The following is a 17,972-nucleotide window of genomic DNA, read 5'->3' on the forward strand; positions in this document are numbered from 1 at the left end:
ACATTATGTATACCTAGAAATCTGGATAACCACATTTGAAATGTTGGGGCCTGTGTATCTTTCCAAGCTGCTGAGATTAAGATTCTGAGTACAGCACTAGAGATGAAAATTAGGGCTTCAGTCTCAATATTTAATTTCAATTGACTTTGACATCCAATAATCATGAGTGTCGAAGACAAGGTTATCTGGGCATCCAGCAGTCCTAACCAGAATGATTCGATCTCTCTTTTAATTGATTCTAGTTTCTCACACTTATAGAACATATGAATGATGTCGGCTGGGCCTTTACAGCATCTGGGACAGTTGCTATTGTCCCTCTTGCCCCAATCATGAAGTTTAGAGGGGGTGTAATAGAGATTGAATAATGTTTTAAAATGTTGAGCTCTTAAATTGGAGGAGCGTAGGATTCTTCTATCCAGGTCAATATCCGGATCCTCCAACTTTGCAGCCCAGGCTGCCTCGGTTTTACCAATATCGTCCTGGGATTCCTGCAAAAACAGCCTGTATACACCGTTAATTCTAGGATCGCCAACCTTCAAATAATCCAATAACTTACACCTCTCCCTTAAGACGATTCGGGGCCTTATTGATCTGATAGTACTGACCACCTGAGCATATTTATAATCTTGTACACCCAGAAGGGAGTGCCTTAGTCTTAGTTCTTCCAGAGTTCTACACTCATCCCTAAGAATTACTTGCCCCAGTGTCAGGATACCTTTTCCAGCCCAGTATCTCCAGGGCCCATCATTGCTTAGATTGGGAAAAAGGCCAGAATTCCAGAGTGGGGTATGGTGGTTGTATTTGGAGATTGAAAATATTTTCTGAGTTGTTGCCCAGACCCCCCAAATTCCTTCGAGTGTCTTAAGTCTCTTCTTACTATAATATTTCCTGTCGGTTCTCCTTAGTAAAACACCAGTGGCCTCACTGCCAAGTAGTAATTCAAAAATAGATGGGATTGCGTCTTGACTTCTCTGGAAGTTTGAGCTTCTTCCCACTGGTTCAAATAAGATAGCCATCTGTGTAAGAAGACAAGACCAATGATAGTATCTAACGTTTGGCATTCCCAAACCACCCCTTTCCTGAGGTAATGACATGTATTTCAAAGATCTTCTGACCTTGCCGTATTGCCACAGGAAATTCATAAAGATGGATTCTATTTCCTTAATGATTTTCCCCTCTATTTTAAAGGGGATCGACCGGAATTTGTATAGCACCTTGGGGACCATAGTCATTTTGATTACATTGGCACGGCCAATGATTGAGAGTTGTAGGGTATCCATTCTTTTCAGATTCTCCTTCATGGATTCCATGAGAGGGATGAAGTTGTCTCTAATTATTAACTCCGGCTGTGCATTGATCGTTATCCCCAAGTAAACCACAGAGTCGACAAATCTGGCGTCTAGTTTGTTTATATTCTTAGAGCAAAGTACCTGTGTCTTGCCCACATTTAGACGGTAGCCAGATTGTTCGCCAAACTTACTCGTGGTACCCACTACTTCTCGCATAGCTGTTTCGGGATCAGTAGTAATGACAGCAAGATCATCGGCATATGCCAAAATTTTTGTTTGAAATCCATTTGTAACTACTGGTTTAATTGCTGTGTTATTGATTATTTGGCGTATTAGGGGGTCAATGTATAGTGCGAATAATATGGGTGAGCATGGACAACCCTGCCTTGTCCCCCTCGTGATAAAGATCTTATCTGAACTCTCGCCCATCATTTGAATTTTCGCCACTGGAGAGGCATACATGGCTTGAATAGCCTTCATAAACCTTGGCCCAAACCCCAATTCGACAAGCACACTCCACAAGAATTCCCATCTGACGCGGTCGAAAGCTTTCTCCGCATCTAGGAGGATCATTGCGACCCCTCCTTCCCTGGCAGCATGAATATCAAACAGTGTAATAGCTCGTCTGATATGATCTGTGGTTCCCCTACCAGGGATGAAGCCGTGCTGCCAAGGGGAGACCAGGGACCCAACGATCCGTCCTAGGCGGGTTGCCAAGATCTTAGCATATAATTTATTATCGGCATTTATTAAGGATATGGGTCTGTATGAGCCCGGATTTTCCGTGGGCTTACCTTTTTTATGAAACACCACTATATTGGTGTTCATCCATGACTCGGGGATTAAACCTGTATTTATAACCCCATTAAAAAGGTCTAGCAAAAGTATTGATGTTTCTTCAAAAAACCTTTTGTAAAGCTCGATTGGTAGCCCATCGGGGCCTGCGGCCTTCCCTGCTGCTAGATCTTGTAAGGCATCTGAAAGTTCATCCATAGTGATAGGTTGTTCTAGCTTTTCTCTATCGTTATGGGCCAATTTAATCTCTGATCCTGTCCACTCACCCAATGGCTCCACTCTCACCATATCTTCCTGATACAGTATTTGATAATATCTTTTGAAGACTTCTATAATATCCTTTGGCTGCTCATAAATCCTGCCGTGCTCTGCTATGCGTGGGATAATATTTTTTGACGTTACTTGTCTAATACGTAGTGCCAAGGCTCTCCCAGCTTGCTCCCCCGTCTCATAAATTTTCCTTCTCTGTGCTTGGTATTCAGCAGCAGCTTTTTCTGCTAATTGCTTTTGTATCTCAGCTTTGATAATACTCACTTTTTCTAAACTTGTAATGTCCGACCTTCTATCCAATATATCTTTCCTATGCTGTTCCTCCGCTGCTGTTAATTTATTCATTAATTGCTCTCTTTCTAGGTTAAGTCGTTTCCAGTTGCGAGAGGTGTAGCTACTGGTTTCTCCCCTTAAGGCAGCTTTATAACAGTCCCAAACAGAGTTTCGCGATGCACTATATCTATTAGCATCAAAAACGCCTGTGACCAATTCTTCATATATGCTATATATGTACTATCAGTTAAAAGCTTCTTATCAAAGGTCCATGGCCTCAATGATTTAACTGGTCTATTAAAAGCTATTGTTAGTACCAGTGGATTGTGGTCTGAGATTATCTTGGGTAATTTGTAGATTTTTACTGAGCTAATCTCAGTGGCGGTAATCATAAAATAGTCTAGCTTGGAGTATTTCTTAAAGGGGTGGGAAAAATATGTGAAACCTGAATTCCCTGGTTCTATGCTGCCCCAAACATCCCTTAAACCATGTGAATCCATCATTGAACGTACTGCCCGATACACCCGGGGTTTACGCCCGGTGTAGCCTATTCCGCCTTCGAAATCTGCAGAGATATTAAAATCCCCGCAAACCACTATAGGTGCTGGCCAGGTTGCTAATTCTTTTTCAATATGAATAAAGATATCGGGGTCGTCGCTGTTGGCCCCATATATGCTACAGATAGTGATACCGAAATTCATTTCACATATTGCCCAGAGCCCCATGGTGTCAGCCTTGACTCGTTTAGCTCCCCCCAAACCGATCCTACCAATAATAGCAACACCCCTAATGGTAGAAGTTTGGGAGGAGCAGGATAAGGTCTCAAATCCCTTGATATTTAACCAATGCCTTTTCCCCCATGGCAGATGGGTCTCCTGGATACATATAATATCTGCATGAGTAAATTTAACTAATTCCTCTAATCTTCCTCTTTTTTTCCAATCATTTAGGCCCCCTATATTCATAGAACAAATCTTAAGTTTTGCCATTCTTTTGTTTTAAATCCTTCCTTCGTCGATCTCCCAGTCGGTATAATAAAGAAAAAAAAAAAGAAAAAAAAACGTTTGACTACATACCTTCTTACATCTTTGAATCTTAATCTGATTATATTTACAATAGTAACATGAATTCTCTTTTTTTTTGATTTACACCCCCCCAGCACCTACCCGTCCCTCCCTCTTCAGCCCCTTCTCCCACCCTGCCCCTCCCACCCCCCTGAACCACCCATTGAGGCATCCTAGGTCCAGCCGGATCTAGGTATGGACGTCTGTGTGGTCCGTGCACCACGATCGCCTCCAGAGCCACCGCGCCCGCCATTGGAGTATAGAGAGAAAAAAGAAAAGAGAGAGAAAAAAAAAAAAAAAAAAGGGGGAAAGAAAAGTAAAAATTTTAAGTCTATATCCAGATAGTGCTTAACCTTCAAGTCGCAGTCAATTGGCTAACCCCCTTAATGTTGTTGATTGACTTTCCTTTCAGAATCCAAAATTTCTTGCAGATAAGCTTCCGCTTGAATTTCGCTGTTGAAAAAGCGCGTAGTACCTTTAAAAATTACTTTCAAACGAGAAGGGTTTTGTAGGAACACAGTAGCCCCAGCTTTTTCAAAAGGGGTGAAAAGCTGTCGCATTCTCCATCTTTGTTCAACTGTTAGATGTGCATAATCTGGTCTTACAAAGAAGGAGAATCCATTATATTCCCGTTTGCTGGTGGGCCGTGCTAAATCGTATATGGCTTCCCGTAGCAAAAAATTACCGAAATACACTAACATTGCCCTTGGGTATGTGGTGGGATTCTTGGCTTGTTTACGTTGTGTTAGGGGGAAGCGATGAACCCGTTGGATTTCTTTATCCAAATCCCAGGATTTTAATTCAGGGAAAGTTTTTTTCAAAAGAGAGCTAATATATCCCCTGGGATCATTTCTCTCGACGGCTTCCGGGATACCAAGGAACCGGAGGTTGTTTCTTCTTGAACGATTCTCCTGGTCTTCGAGCTTAAACATTAGGTCCCGAATAACCCCTTCTTGAGATTTTTCTTTTTTTTGAAGGCAAACAACATCGTTCTCTAAATACTCGGTACGAGTTTCTAGAGATCCCATCCTTTCCGATTATTTTGGTGCAGGTACTGCCAATTTTATTGACCGCTCCTTCTAGCTTCTGAATGCGAGCGTGATTCCTCTCACTGTCTTTCTTTATATCCTTATGAAAGTCTCGAATAGTCGTCAAAATATCTTTTAAGGAAGGTTCAGCCAATTTCTCTTTCCTAGTAGCCGAGCCATGTTGTTGCTGATAGTTGGAGCTATTAGATTCTTCTCCACTGTGCTGAGCTGGTGTATCTTCATCATCATAGTTGGATTTATTCCTGTTTTTAGTACTTTGTCGAGTCAGACTTCCTTGCTCTGAACTTTCTTCAAGATTTGACTTATTGTGTCGTAGATTTCGTGCTCGCCTTTTCTCAAATTTTTTCCCGCGTGGGGTGTTAGATTGATCTGGAGCGGTAGATTTCTTGATGTCTACAGAATCTATGCCTTCAGGTGCTGGATCTCGAGCTGGAATGATATTATCATCGCTAGTCTCACTAGTAGTAGATAAACCAGTCTCATATATTTCTGCCTCCGAGCCCTCGGATTGATTTTCCGCTTCAGATTGTCTCAGTTTCTTGGTGAGCGGATTCTGTATGGGGCTGGGGGTATCGATATTACCAGGTTGCTTTATAAGAGACTTTGTAGATGTTTCCAAGTTTAGTTCCGGATATAACATTTTATACTCAACATTCTTAGATAGTTCAGCCGATATTGGATGATCTGAAGCTTTTTTCACCCCTTCCTTGACTATCGGACTAAAAATACTGAATATGTTAGACTGTGGTGTATTAGTTTGGTGAGTAGCGGTAGCTTTGGCATTAGCTTTGAGATTCTTGATAGTTTGTAGCCGCTTGGCTTTTTTTGCCATCAATTCTGCGTCATCTGTTGGTACGGTGGAATCATCCTCCTCTTTATCTCTACATTGGATTTTCTCTTTTCCAGCAGAGTAGTTTTTATTTTTTTCCATGGTTTTTTGATTTCCGACTTCGAATTCTTTACTTCTGCTTTTATTTTTATCGCTGTCTTTATCTGGATCTCTTTCTTTTTCTTCATCTGGGATTTTACGTTTGGGTTTATTTTTGTCTTTATCTTTCTCTCTCCCCTTCCCTTCGTCTCGTAATTTGATTTTAGTTTCCTTCGCCTTAGCCCCCCGAGTTTCTGGTCCCTTTGTCTCTAATCGTTTATCAAAGTTTTTTTCCTTCAAATTTAGAGCGTCAGCTGTATTATCGATTTCAGTTGGGGGTATGTAGGCATCTCCCTCTGTGCTTCTAGAAAATAACATTGGGTTGCTTGAGTCCGTTAACAGATCCTGCTTATTCTCTTTTTTTTTTTCTCCAGATTTCCCAGATTGATTTCACAGTGCTTTATTGGCTCCTGGAGTGCCGACGGCGGATCTAGCGCTCCATCCCCAGCAGAAGCCCCATGGACCCGCCCTTCCATAGCGGTCCTTTTACTGAATATATTGCTGGGACCTTGAACTGGAATACAAAGCAATTGTAATTGCAATTGGGTGCCAAGTGAAAAGGCTATGGTGGGCACTTCTTGCACCGTAATCTTTATCACTTGCTGTGCTTTCTGTACGGCTCGAGCACCTTTAGAGAATCTTTTTGACACCTCCACTTGAACCGGAGACAATGATCTTGGTAATAACTTGCACTTGCTCATGTATATGTAGTCTGTCACATTTGTAAAGTGATGAAATTCAAATATGGTTTGAAAAATTACTTTCAACGATTGTTGCCTGATCGGGCCAGAGATCAGCTGCGTATGTATGTTTGAGAGTCGAGTTTCCGATAAGAATCTCCGTTTTGACTGCTGCTTTAGCTGCCCCCAAACATTTTTTTTGCTTTTTTCTGACCCGCCTCTCATTGCAAGCAGCTAGGAGAGTTTTAGATTCCTTTTAGCCCCTTCACCTACAATATTGATTTATCAAGCTATAGGACCACCCACTCTCCTCATCGCTATGCAGCTCTGCCCATATCGAGGTAACTAAACTGCTCCGTTCAGCTTTAGTTCCGTGATTATTCAGTGATTATTCAATGACTGTCATTATTCCCCATTATTCTTATCCATTTGCAAATTTTATTTGAGCAGAGAGCTGTGGAGCCTTGAACAGAGCTGAGTAGACTTGCTTACTGGAGAGCACACGGTTTACTTTCTTGATTAAGTAAACTCCGGATTCCGACAGTCCGATAATGAAGGCTTCCCTCGCCCCCCCCCCCCCTCCCCCCCGCTCAGGGAGGCACATCAAACAGAAGCAAACAGAAGCAAAGAATGGCCGTTTGACCAACTAGGGGCATACTGAGCAGTTCGATAGCTTGTGGATAGCTTGTGAATTTCCCGTGAATGAACAAACAGCCTGTGTCACCACTCGTAAGATTTTCCTTCTTAGGTCAGTTACTAAGGTGGAGGCACTAGCTATTATGAAGCTATTAAGAAGCTCAAACAAACATAGGAAGGAAGTGTGTATTCCTTACGGCCTCACCTCCCGTCTTTTCTGTCCTTTTTCTTTTCTCCTTCTTTCCTGCTCCTGGCCCCCGTCTCTAGAGCAGCACACTTAGCATCGACGTCTCACCGGAGGAAACTGATTGCGGGTTTACGGAAATACGGTAGGCTGTTGGGTCGGAGAATGCAGATCGCCGGTCGCAGGAGGGTCCATCAGCAATACTCCGATGCTCCGATGCTCGAATACAGCAACCAGCAACCAGTGAAAGCCAGGTACGTAGAGCAGAGATCTGTAGCCGAATAGCAGTTGCCGTTGCCGCTGCGCAGATTTCACCCTCTCATCCCTCTAGCTGCAGCCGGCGCTTCACCAGCTTCGCTGCAGCACCACATCGCCACAACATCACCGCAACATCACCGCAGCCACAACCGCAACATCGGCGTGCTGTTGCGATACTCCTGATGGTGTGGGGCCTTAGGCAGGACCTTAGGCACTAACCGGTACTCCAATACTCCAATACTCGATACTCCAAAAGCGGGACGCAGAGGTCTGTGGAGGCGATGTAACGGCGTCCTCTCACTCAGGCGCCATCTTGCCTCTACCTGTTGGTGAGCAAATCCAGTGTTAACGGGAGACAAAGTCTGGTTGGGGGAGGCAGGTCATGTCCTCCGGGTTCAGGGGGGCTGCTGGCTGCAGGACACACTGGGATGTTGCCGGAGCAGGTCAAGGTTGGGACAGGCTGATTATGCTCTGGCCAAGTCAGTTGGTATTATCCTCCTCCTATTCTTCTTTCAGCTCAGCTCTATGATCCTTCTTCTTTTATCTTCTCTGAGGGGGCAAGGTTCAGAGTTGCCCCATAATACTAGATTTAGGGGCGTCACAGGTAGGTAAAGGTTGGGACCAATGGGTCCCTTCCTTGGAGTGGGTACACCCCCTATTATGCCACCCTCCAGTGGGAGGGGGGCATATGCCTCACCCTGGTTGGCTGGGTCCCCCCATCTTCAAGATGGTGGGGACTGAGAGTTGTGCTTCACCTCGCCTCCCCCACCTGAGGCGTGGGATTGGTAAAGGAGGGTACACCTCCCTTCCTCACTTGGTTGTCCCGACGATTCTCCTGCCCAGAGTGGGGGTCAGAACCGATGGGAGCCAGTTGCTGGGAGCAGCAAAGGGCTGTGTCAACTTTCAAAGACGGCGAGCCTTTGAAGCTTCCCCTTCGTGGACCCTACCGATTCTGGGGGGAGGAGTTTTGGCATCTCAACCCAGGATGTGCTTTGTCCCAGGACCCCGAGGGTGGCAGGCTCTTGACCCAGGGGTCCAGAAACATGCTTGGTGGCGGCAGCTGGGGAGCAGCCACTCAGCCATGACACTAGTTAAGTCGTTTTTCGGGGGGCGGCATCTCTAAGATGCCCTCTGAGTGAATTTTTCGTTAAATCAAACACTGGCATCAGTGTGAGTTTAATGTGCGGGGAAGTTTGATATCAAACTTTCCAGTTTTCAGTAAAGCTGTTATGATGCTGTGGAGTTTGTAATGACAAACTCCCATAGTGGGGGGCAACCATGCAAAAAAAGGGGCACTTTCCTACACCATGAGGCACAGGGTCAAGACCGATTTGCATATCGCTGGGTCTAAACTGGGGTGGCATGGTGAGCAAAAGAACGATTGATTTACCCCAGATCTCCTGACCGGGGGTGAATGATTTGCTTTGCATTCTGTCCATCATCTGTGTGTCTTTGGCCTATCAGCCCCTACCCTTAGTGTTGGAGCTCATCCCTGCTGTATTGTGCACCTTCCTAAAATAACGAACACCGCAAAGCCCCACATTTTTATTTAAGAGACGGGACAAGATTTTGTTAAAGGTGCACCTTTCTTATATATGATCAGGTTGTGAGTAGAGCCATCCACTAAACCTTATATTTTTCAGACTGACATTATAAGAAAGTGATTTCTGTTTTTTTGTGTTTTATAACTCACAGTTGCTTGCTTTCGATTTGTTGACTTTATTTGTTTTAGCCCTTAAAATTTGTTCCTATCTTGTCACATTTGCTGCACATTCAAAGACAGAGGTCAAATGCCAGGCTCTGTCTACTGAGGGAGCTTGTGGTTTACCTTTCCTTCTCAGAGTTCAAAGTGAGAGGATTTATCCGTCAATCTTGATGGCTAATGGGGTTGTGAAAGGAAAAGCTTTTTTCTAGCACACAACATTTAAATGTTTTCAAATTAACTTTGCATATATTTCAGAATATATCCGATTTAGAAAAGCACAAGTGAAGCAGTTTTTTGCAATTCTGAATTGTGGTGGTGTAGGAAAGTAGGATCTGATTTCATGGTTACCCCCACTTTTTGCTGGTGTCTGCGATCCTGCTAATCAGGACCCCTCCTCACCCTAAATTGGACTATGGTAAGTACTTTGGTACCTTTCTAATTGGCTACTGGAGTACCCTTATAAGTCCCTAGTATATGGTACTGAGGTACCCAGGGCATAGGTACACCAGGGGGTCTCCCATGGGCTGCAGCTTATATAATGCCTCTCATTCGAGACCACTCGAATTGTGACTACAGGCCTGTCATTGCAGCCTGTGTGAGCTGGTGCAAACAACACTCGCAACAGATATCAGCTTCCTTATATCTGAGGTCATTGCATCTTAACCTATGCCACCCCTAAGGTTGGCCTTTCAGTCCTCAAGGCAGGGTGCTTGGTTATAAGTGTGAGGGTGCTCTGCATGAGCAGGACCCCCCCTACAAACCCAGGAGTCGATCCTCCATGCTTTGTAAGTATGGTCAGCCATTTTACACCTATAGTGGACATCAAGTCAATTGCAAGATGTCTAACTATAAATTGGCTGCACCGAAACTGGTCATGCTTGGTGTTTGAATCCTACCCCAAAACTGATTCCAGTGTTGGATGTAGGATCCCATAACAGCAAGTTAGTGCAGTTGCCATGCACAGGCAAAACTGCACTCCTGTTGCTGAGACAGGCTTGAGCGAAGTAAGGTAGAACAATAGGTTTCCTGTGACCACTTCCCAGACAGGACTTAGTGTATTGGGCTGGAGTGGGGGGGTTGCGAGCTCCACCAGACTGCTTTGAATGGCACATTTTGTTCCCTCCTTGCATACTTCTAGTTGAAACCAGCTCAGGGAGCCGTTGGCTCCCGCTCTGGCATGAAACTGGACAGAGGACATGGGAGTATTCTCCCCTCTGTCCATCCCCTCCTCTGGGAGTGACCCCTGAATCATCCCAACCCTTTACTTTGGGTACTTAAGGGCGTACCTGTGGGTGGCTCTTCAGATTCGGCGTGGGACAAGATTCAGCTCCAAAACCACTTCTACCATCTGGGCACTTCAGTTGGACTTCGCTTTGGGATTGCTGCTGCTCCTGGTCGCATCGTCCTGCCAGTCTTCTGTGTCGTTTGTGCCTGTGCTTCATCCAGGTTCTTCTCGAGGACATCAAAGACACCGAAGGAATCTCCCTTGGAGTGAAGGAGTCACTCCCCTGCATCTGTAGACACCGCAACTAAGCTGACCAGTCAGGATGCTCCTGACATCCTCCGGACTTAAAAAGGCCCAGCAACACAGCCGGTGGTTCTGCCACTCGCTCGAAGCCTGCACTGTCTTCTTACCGAGTTTGAGGCCAGTATCCCAAGTCGTAACCGCTGGAACAGCACCCCTGTGCACTGCGTCGACTTGCCATTGCCAAGGCTTTTGGACTCTCTTCTCCAGGGATCTTTGGGCTCTAGGAAGCTCCAGCCTCTAGCATCACTTGCCAAGATCTTCGTCCTCACCACATCCTCTGCACTGCGGGCATGCATCTTTGGAGAGTTGATGTAGGTCCTCTTGCGACTTCTGTGCCTTCTGTCTGTGGGTGCTCTTGAGGGTCTTCTTTGGCTCCAGCGGGTTCCCCTGCTTGCTTGGGGCCTGCTCTGACTCTCCTGCACTTGGTGAGTCCCTTGGACCCTGCTCATCCGGGCACTTCAACTTTTTCGTTTTTCACGTCTGTTGCTGCTGCCAAGGCTTGTTGGTGATCCTGCCTGACACTGACCCCCACCCGTCTCCCCCCCCCCACCCAAGTTCCCGTCTTCGGATGTGGGACAGCTCGTTAACGGCTCCTGGTCTTCCACAGTCGCCTGGTCCTCATAGCTGCAGCGACAAGGTCACCGTCAACCCTCCTGCATCTTCAGTCATTGCTTTCCCCTCTCTCGCTTGCTTGCCCATCTCTATGCTCCTCTCTCGCTTGCTTGTCCGGCTCTATGCTTCTTACTCGCTTTCTTGCCCAGCTCTATGCCCCTCGCTTGCTTTCTTGCCCATGCTCTAGGACCCTCGCTTGTCTGGGCTCTCTGCCGCTCGCTCTGTTGACCCAGGCTCTATGTCCCTCTCTTTCTTGTCTTTGCCTCTCGCTCACTTCCCCGGCTCTATGCCACTCGTCTGGCTCTATGCCCCTTGCTCGCTTGCCCGGGCTCTATGCCCCTTGCTCGCTTGCCCGGGATTTATGCCCCTTGCTTGCTTGCCTGCCCGGGCTCTATGCCCCTTGCTTGCTTGCCTGGGCTCTATGCCCCTTGCCTGCTTGCTTGCCTGCCCGGGCTCTATGCCCCTTGCTTGCTTGCCTGCCTGGGCTCTATGCCCCTTGCTTGCTTGCCTGCCCGGGCTCTATGCCCCTTGCTCGCTCGCTTGCTTGGGCTCTATGCCCCTCGCTCGCTCGCTTGCTTGGGCTCTATGCCCCTCGCACGCTCGCATGTCTGGTCTCTCTGCCCCTCGCCCCCTTGACTGGTCTCTCTGCCCCTCGCTCCCTTGACTGGTCTCTCTGCCCTCTGCTCGCTAGCCCGGGCTCTGTTTCCCGCTCGCTTGCTTGTCCGGCTCTATGCTTCTTACTTGCTTTCTTGCCCAGGCTCTAGGACCCTTGCTTGTCTGGGCTCTCTGCCGCGCGCTCTCTTGACCCAGGCTCTATGCCCCTCGCTCGCTCGCTTGCCCGGGATCTATGCCCCTCGCTCGCTCGCTTGCCCGGGCTCTATGCCCCTCGCTCGCTCGCTTGCCCGGGCTCTATGCCCCTCGCTCGCTCGCTTGCCCGGGCTCTATGCCCCTCGCTCGCTCGCTTGCCCGGGCTCTATGCCCCTCGCTCGCTTGCCCGGGCTCTATGCCCCTCGCTCGCTCGCTTGCCCGGGCTCTATGCCCCTCGCTCGCTTGCCCGGGCTCTATGCCCCTCGCTCGCTCGCTTGCCCGGGCTCTATGGCCCTCGCTCGCTCGCTTGCCCGGGCTCTATGGCCCTCGCTCACTTCCTTGCTTGGGCTCTATGGCCCTCGCTCGCTTCCTTGGGCTCTATGGCCCTCGCACGCTCGCTTGCTTGGGCTCTATGGCCCTCGCACGCTCGCTTGCTTGGGCTCTATGCCCCTCGCACGCTCGCTTGCTTGGGCTCTATGCCCCTCGCACGCTCGCTTGCTTGGGCTCTATGGCCCTCGCACGCTCGCTTGCTTGGGCTCTATGGCCCTCGCACGCTCGCTTGCTTGGGCTCTATGGCCCTCGCACGCTCGCTTGCTTGGGCTCTATGGCCCTCGCACGCTCGCTTGCTTGGGCTCTATGGCCCTCGCACGCTCGCTTGCTTGGGCTCTATGCCCCTCGCACGCTCGCTTGCTTGGGCTCTATGCCCCTCGCACGCTCGCTTGCTTGGGCTCTATGCCCCTCGCACGCTCGCTTGCTTGGGCTCTATGCCCCTCGCTGCTCTCGCTTGCCAGGGCTCTATGCCCCTCGCTCCTCTCGCTTACCTGCGCTCTATGCCCTCTGCTCGACTGCCTGGGCTCTGTTTCCCGCTCGTTCGCCTGCCCGGGCTCTCTGCCCCTTGCTCGCTCGCTTGCCTGGGCTCTCTGCCCCTCGCTCGCAACACCTGTTAGGTGTGGGTGCTATTTTCTTTGTCTTGATTAATTTACCGATCCAAAAAAGAGAATGCTATTTGGAGCGGTAAGAAAGGGAAAAAACATACTTTTTTCTGTGCAAAGTGCTTTTTTAAAAGCTGAGTAGCCCTCCAGGGTTTGGCAGCTTTTGGGCTCTCCAAAAACATATTTAGATTTTTTTTTTTTAAATGACCACAAAAAGAGGGGCTAGGGAGGGGGCTATCAAAGAGGGGGGTGAGAGACCAGCAACCGGTGGGAGTGCAATGGATGAATACTCAAAATAATAAAATAAATAAAATAACAAAAAAAGCAGCTAAGGAGGGAGCAATGCACGGGTTGGGGGAGGAGATAGACGGATTTAGTACTGGGGGTGAGGGGTGGGTAGAATCCAAAGCACATGAGGGAGGGAGCAACAAAACATGCTTGGGGAAGAGGGTGATGGTATTCAGTAGTGAGGAAGCTGCACTGTAGGGAGAGAGGATGAAACCCTAAGCACTGGACTGCTTGATGTAAAAGGAAAAAGTAGTTCCCTAAATGTGAGAAGCAGAAGAAAATGTCAGCTGTTCAAAATGATGGTAAAGAGGCTATGCTCCAGCGGAGGGACAAACACAAAATTCAGTCAAGCCTTCGAATAAGAAGCAAGGAAATGAGTGAAAAAGCCAACCAATGGTGGTCAATGGCTGGGTTGTAAGCTGTCTCTACGTTTTTGGTATGGTCACATGGGTCTTTTGCCTGCAGACAGATAAAAGCTATCCGGCAGGTGAGACCTAAAAAGCTGTATTCGTGCTCACAATTTCTCATGAGGATTTTCAAGTATTACTTTCCTTTAACATATGTTTTATATTTTATTGTGTTAGTACTTAGCAAAATGCTCTTTCTTCTTCCTTCATAGCTTACTGAGAATTCAGTAACATTTTGACCGAAGAGCCAAAAAGCAAACAGCTCATGACTTCTGATCAGGACACTAAAGTTGTGGCTGAACCGCAGGTGCAGCAAGTACTGGACGCAAAGGATAATACCCATACAGTAAGTTCAACATTACTGCTTTATTAGAATGTATGCAGGGTTTTGTGCCGAGCCACTGCTTTATTACCTTTATGGCATATGAAGTCGTATATTAATAATACAGTCAATCTACCTTCATCCTCTTAGTGTTTAGAAATCTAGCTTTTTCAATTTTGGAAATTGTTTGACGTCCTAGAATGGCATATACTGGTAAACTTAACAATTGTCTTTATGATCGCCCTGTGTATGTTCTTTGACCTTTGTTTTACAGCAGTAAATACATTATAAATACAAAGCTGCTTCAACTCATTATTTATAATGGATAGTAATGCCTAGAAATAACTTACCTGAACTTTTCTCGAGTGCTGCACTACATCCAGAAACGTATAAATAGCACTTATGATCACTGTTGTCACAAGGCCAAGCATTGTATGACTGGTGTCTCGGAGATCGGCAGATGTGAGGTGCTGACTGCCATATAAGAAGAGCTGGTGACATCCGTTCATTTTTCTATGTCTCCTATTACAGTTTTGTTAACTTTTATTTAGTGCTTTTATGCGACAAACTCCCCACATTTTTGTAATACTGGCTCCTCTCAAATTGCCAAGCTTCAAGTCCTATAAAACTTGAAAAAGACAGTTTGCAGTTACAGACCTTCATCTGTCTTTATTCTTTTTTTAGGGAAAGCGCATTACCTTAATTCTTTTTGTTCCATATCCTGTATCTAATGGAATTGAGGTAGAGAAAGTTAAAGCTAGTTAATTTCCCTACTTATTTCATCAAAACATAAAGTTATGGTTAAGATCGAGTTCTCTATTTGAGATAAGCTATAGAAAGCATAAGGATAACCATGCCTGTTGTAGCAGTTTGCGAAAGAAGAACATGCATGATTCTTCCAGCTCCTCGTCAAGTCAGAGGTACTTATATTGCGCACATATCACTCTTGCGAGTCTCATGGCGCTTGCAGAAACGCTCCAAAAAGAAGAAAGGGACCACAGATTAATTTCCAGAGAGCCAGGTCTTTAGCTTCTTACGGAAATTACCGTGATCTGGCATATTGCGGAGATGGTGAGGCATCGTGTTCCATGAAGCTGGGGCCAAATAGGAGAAGGCACGGCCTCCCTGCCTAACAGTATGAATTCTGAGGGGGGTGAGCAGGGCAGCATCACTGGAGCGCAGAGCCCTAAAGGGTTGGTCCCAACGGAGTTTCGGCAACCAATATTTAGGACCGTTTCCATACATTTGCTTGTGAGTTAAGCATAACGTTTTGAAAAGAGTTTGTTTTCTCACTGGGAGCCAGTGAAGGGTGTTTAAGCAAAATCGTGCCGAGGTCCTGTACGGGCGATCCAGAACTAACCTGGCGGCCGTGTTCTGAAGGACTTGAAGTTTGGCCAAAAGATCAGAATTAATAACTTGCAAAAGCGAATTGCCATAGTCCATTCTATTAATAATTAGACCTTGTATTAGAGGTCTGCGGGCCTCGAGAGGAAGCCACTTAAAAACTTTGCGAAGGCTCCGCATAACACCATAACATGTGCTGATCACCCTTTTTACGTGCCCCCTCATAGACAAGTTATTTTCGATGTAGAAGCCCAGGGTCCGGACCACGTTCTTGTGTGAAGGGCATGGGCCGGGCCTAGACGGCCACCAGTCATGCGTCCAATGATCAGCTGCTTTGCCAAACAGCATGATCTCTGTTTTGGTTCCATTTAATTGGAGATGGTTGGATGACATCCATTCATCCACATGGACCAGGCATTCTTTAAAACGTTGCCTAGTTTCACCGGGATCAGGGTCAAAGATGATTAGGATCTGAGTGTCATCAGCGTAAGATATGACACCAAAGCCATATTGCCTAATCACTGCGGCCAGCGGGGTCATATAAAGATTGAAAAGGGTGGAGCTCAATATAGAGCCCTGAGGAACACCCATCTTTACTGTTCGTTCACTAGACGTGATGGTACCCATCTGGACAATAGTTTTGCGATCCCTCAAGTAACTGCTGAACCAGTTCAGAGCCGGCCCCCTGACCCCCATCTCCCAAAGTCGACGTTCAAGAATATGATGGGAGATGGTGTCAAAGGCCGCCGACAAATCGAGCAGGATAAGGATGGCTGACTGCTGCTTATCGAAGGCTAATCTAATGTTGTCAGTGATCTCAATCAGTGCCGTCTCCGTGCTGTGTGCAGCTCTGAAACCGGATTGAGAGGGATCCGAAAGGCCATGACTCTCAAGATGGTTCACGAGCTGCTTGTTTACTAGAGACTCCAATATTTTTCCAAAATAAGGTAGCAGAGAAATTGGCCGATAATTCAAAAATATCTCTGTATCCCCCGAAGGTTTTTTTAGAATAGGCCTGATTCTGGCCTTTTACCAGCACAAAGGAAAGTCAGCTTTTACCAGGGACTTATTAAATATTTCTACTAATCCAGTTAAGACTGTAGGGGCCAACAAGGAAAATATTTTGGGAGGGAAAGGATCATCAGGGGAGCCAGATATGATTTTTATAATGGCCTCGGTGCAGATTTGAGGTCACATTCCTTGAAATTCAATAGAAGTTCACCTGAGCTCAGTGGGGTATAGGGAAGTTCTTCCAGGTCAGTGTCAGTGTATGCAAGGGTAGGCGGAAAGGTACGATGAATGTTCATAATTTTCGCCTCGAAGTAGTCTGAGAGGGAATCGGTCCACGTTTGAGAGACAGACACTGTGGGTACATTAGTAGTGGTCGTGAACTCTTTAAGGATATGATATAACTCCTTTGAGGAATTCTCTGCCATATTTATCCTGTTGACCAGATACGATTTTTTTAGCTAATTTAATATCAAGCATATAACCGTTATGCAACTTTTTATAATTATCGCGATCAACGTGGTTTTTTGTTTTCCTCCACAGTTTTTCTGCGGTACGGCATAAACGTTTAGTGGCCTTGAGTATATCAGTAAACCATGGGGAGGTTCTGGTCTTAGAACTGGTGTTCTGTACCGGGGCTATTAAGTCTAGTGTGGTTAAGATAGCACTATTTAGTTGTAATACATCGTAATCCACACTCGTTTCGGGGTTTAGGGGATAAAAGCAAAAATTATCTTTGAATAGTGGTGTAGTAACTTTACGCCAAGGTCTGCGAAATACAGACTCATTGTCCAGGTGGGATTTCTTATTAGGTACGGAGGGGATGGTGAATTTCAATAGGTAATGATCCGTCCATATTAATGGCACTGGGGTTTCAACAGTCAATTCCAATACATTGGTAAACAAGAGGTCAAGCGTATGGCCAGCACAATGGGTGGGCCCAGTCACCAGTTGGCCTAGACCAAGGGTACTCGTATCTGAGAGTAGTTTATCTGTGTCAGGATTGGCACGTAGCTCCGCATAATGATTAAAATCACCAATAAGCAGGAATTTATCTGAAGCTAAAGCATGAGGGGGCGATGATTTCGACTAGCTGGTCAGAAAAGTCACCCTTTAAACCAGGGGGGCGATAGACCAGGGCTCCTCTCCAGGAGCCCTTTAAAAGACCGACGATTTTAAAGGAACAGATTTCAATATTACTACAAGATACATAATCCAAAACACTTGTAGTAAAAACTCCTTTATATATAATAAGTAGCCCACCCCCTCTTTTCTCTTTTCTGTCAATTCGAATAATTTTATATTCGGGAGGAAGGGCCACTTGTAAATCAGGACAAGAATGCTCCTGTAACCAGGTTTCAGTAATAAAACCTATGTCTGGGTCTATGTGAGTCAGAAGATCCCATACGTCCAGAGCATGTTTAGAAATAGAGCGGGCGTTAAAATAAATTGCTTTCAATGAAATAGGAGGAGCACTATCTTTCTTGAGAAATTTTGGTCTGGCACATGGGATAGGACAGTCCCGGACAAAAGGACGTCTGATTTCTGGACACTGAATCATACCAATTTCAAAGGAGCCCGAGTTTACAATAG

The 17,972-nt window shown here is 46.3% G+C and overlaps 1 protein-coding gene across 1 annotated transcript in view; it reads left to right on the forward strand.

Annotated features, from left to right (window-relative positions):
• LARP4B (La ribonucleoprotein 4B) overlaps positions 1-17,972 on the forward strand; it is an 843,857-nt gene that overhangs the window by 131,401 nt on the left and 694,484 nt on the right. The window contains exon 3 of the mRNA XM_085631918.1: positions 13,918-14,051. Coding sequence (XP_085488044.1) covers positions 13,971-14,051 — 81 coding nt within the window. The 5' untranslated portion in view covers positions 13,918-13,970. The remainder of the gene's footprint in view (positions 1-13,917; positions 14,052-17,972) is intronic.

The sequence above is a fragment of the Triturus cristatus genome, chromosome 10 (assembly GCF_964204655.1).
Source record: "Triturus cristatus chromosome 10, aTriCri1.1, whole genome shotgun sequence".
Taxonomy (NCBI): Eukaryota; Metazoa; Chordata; class Amphibia; order Caudata; family Salamandridae; genus Triturus; species Triturus cristatus.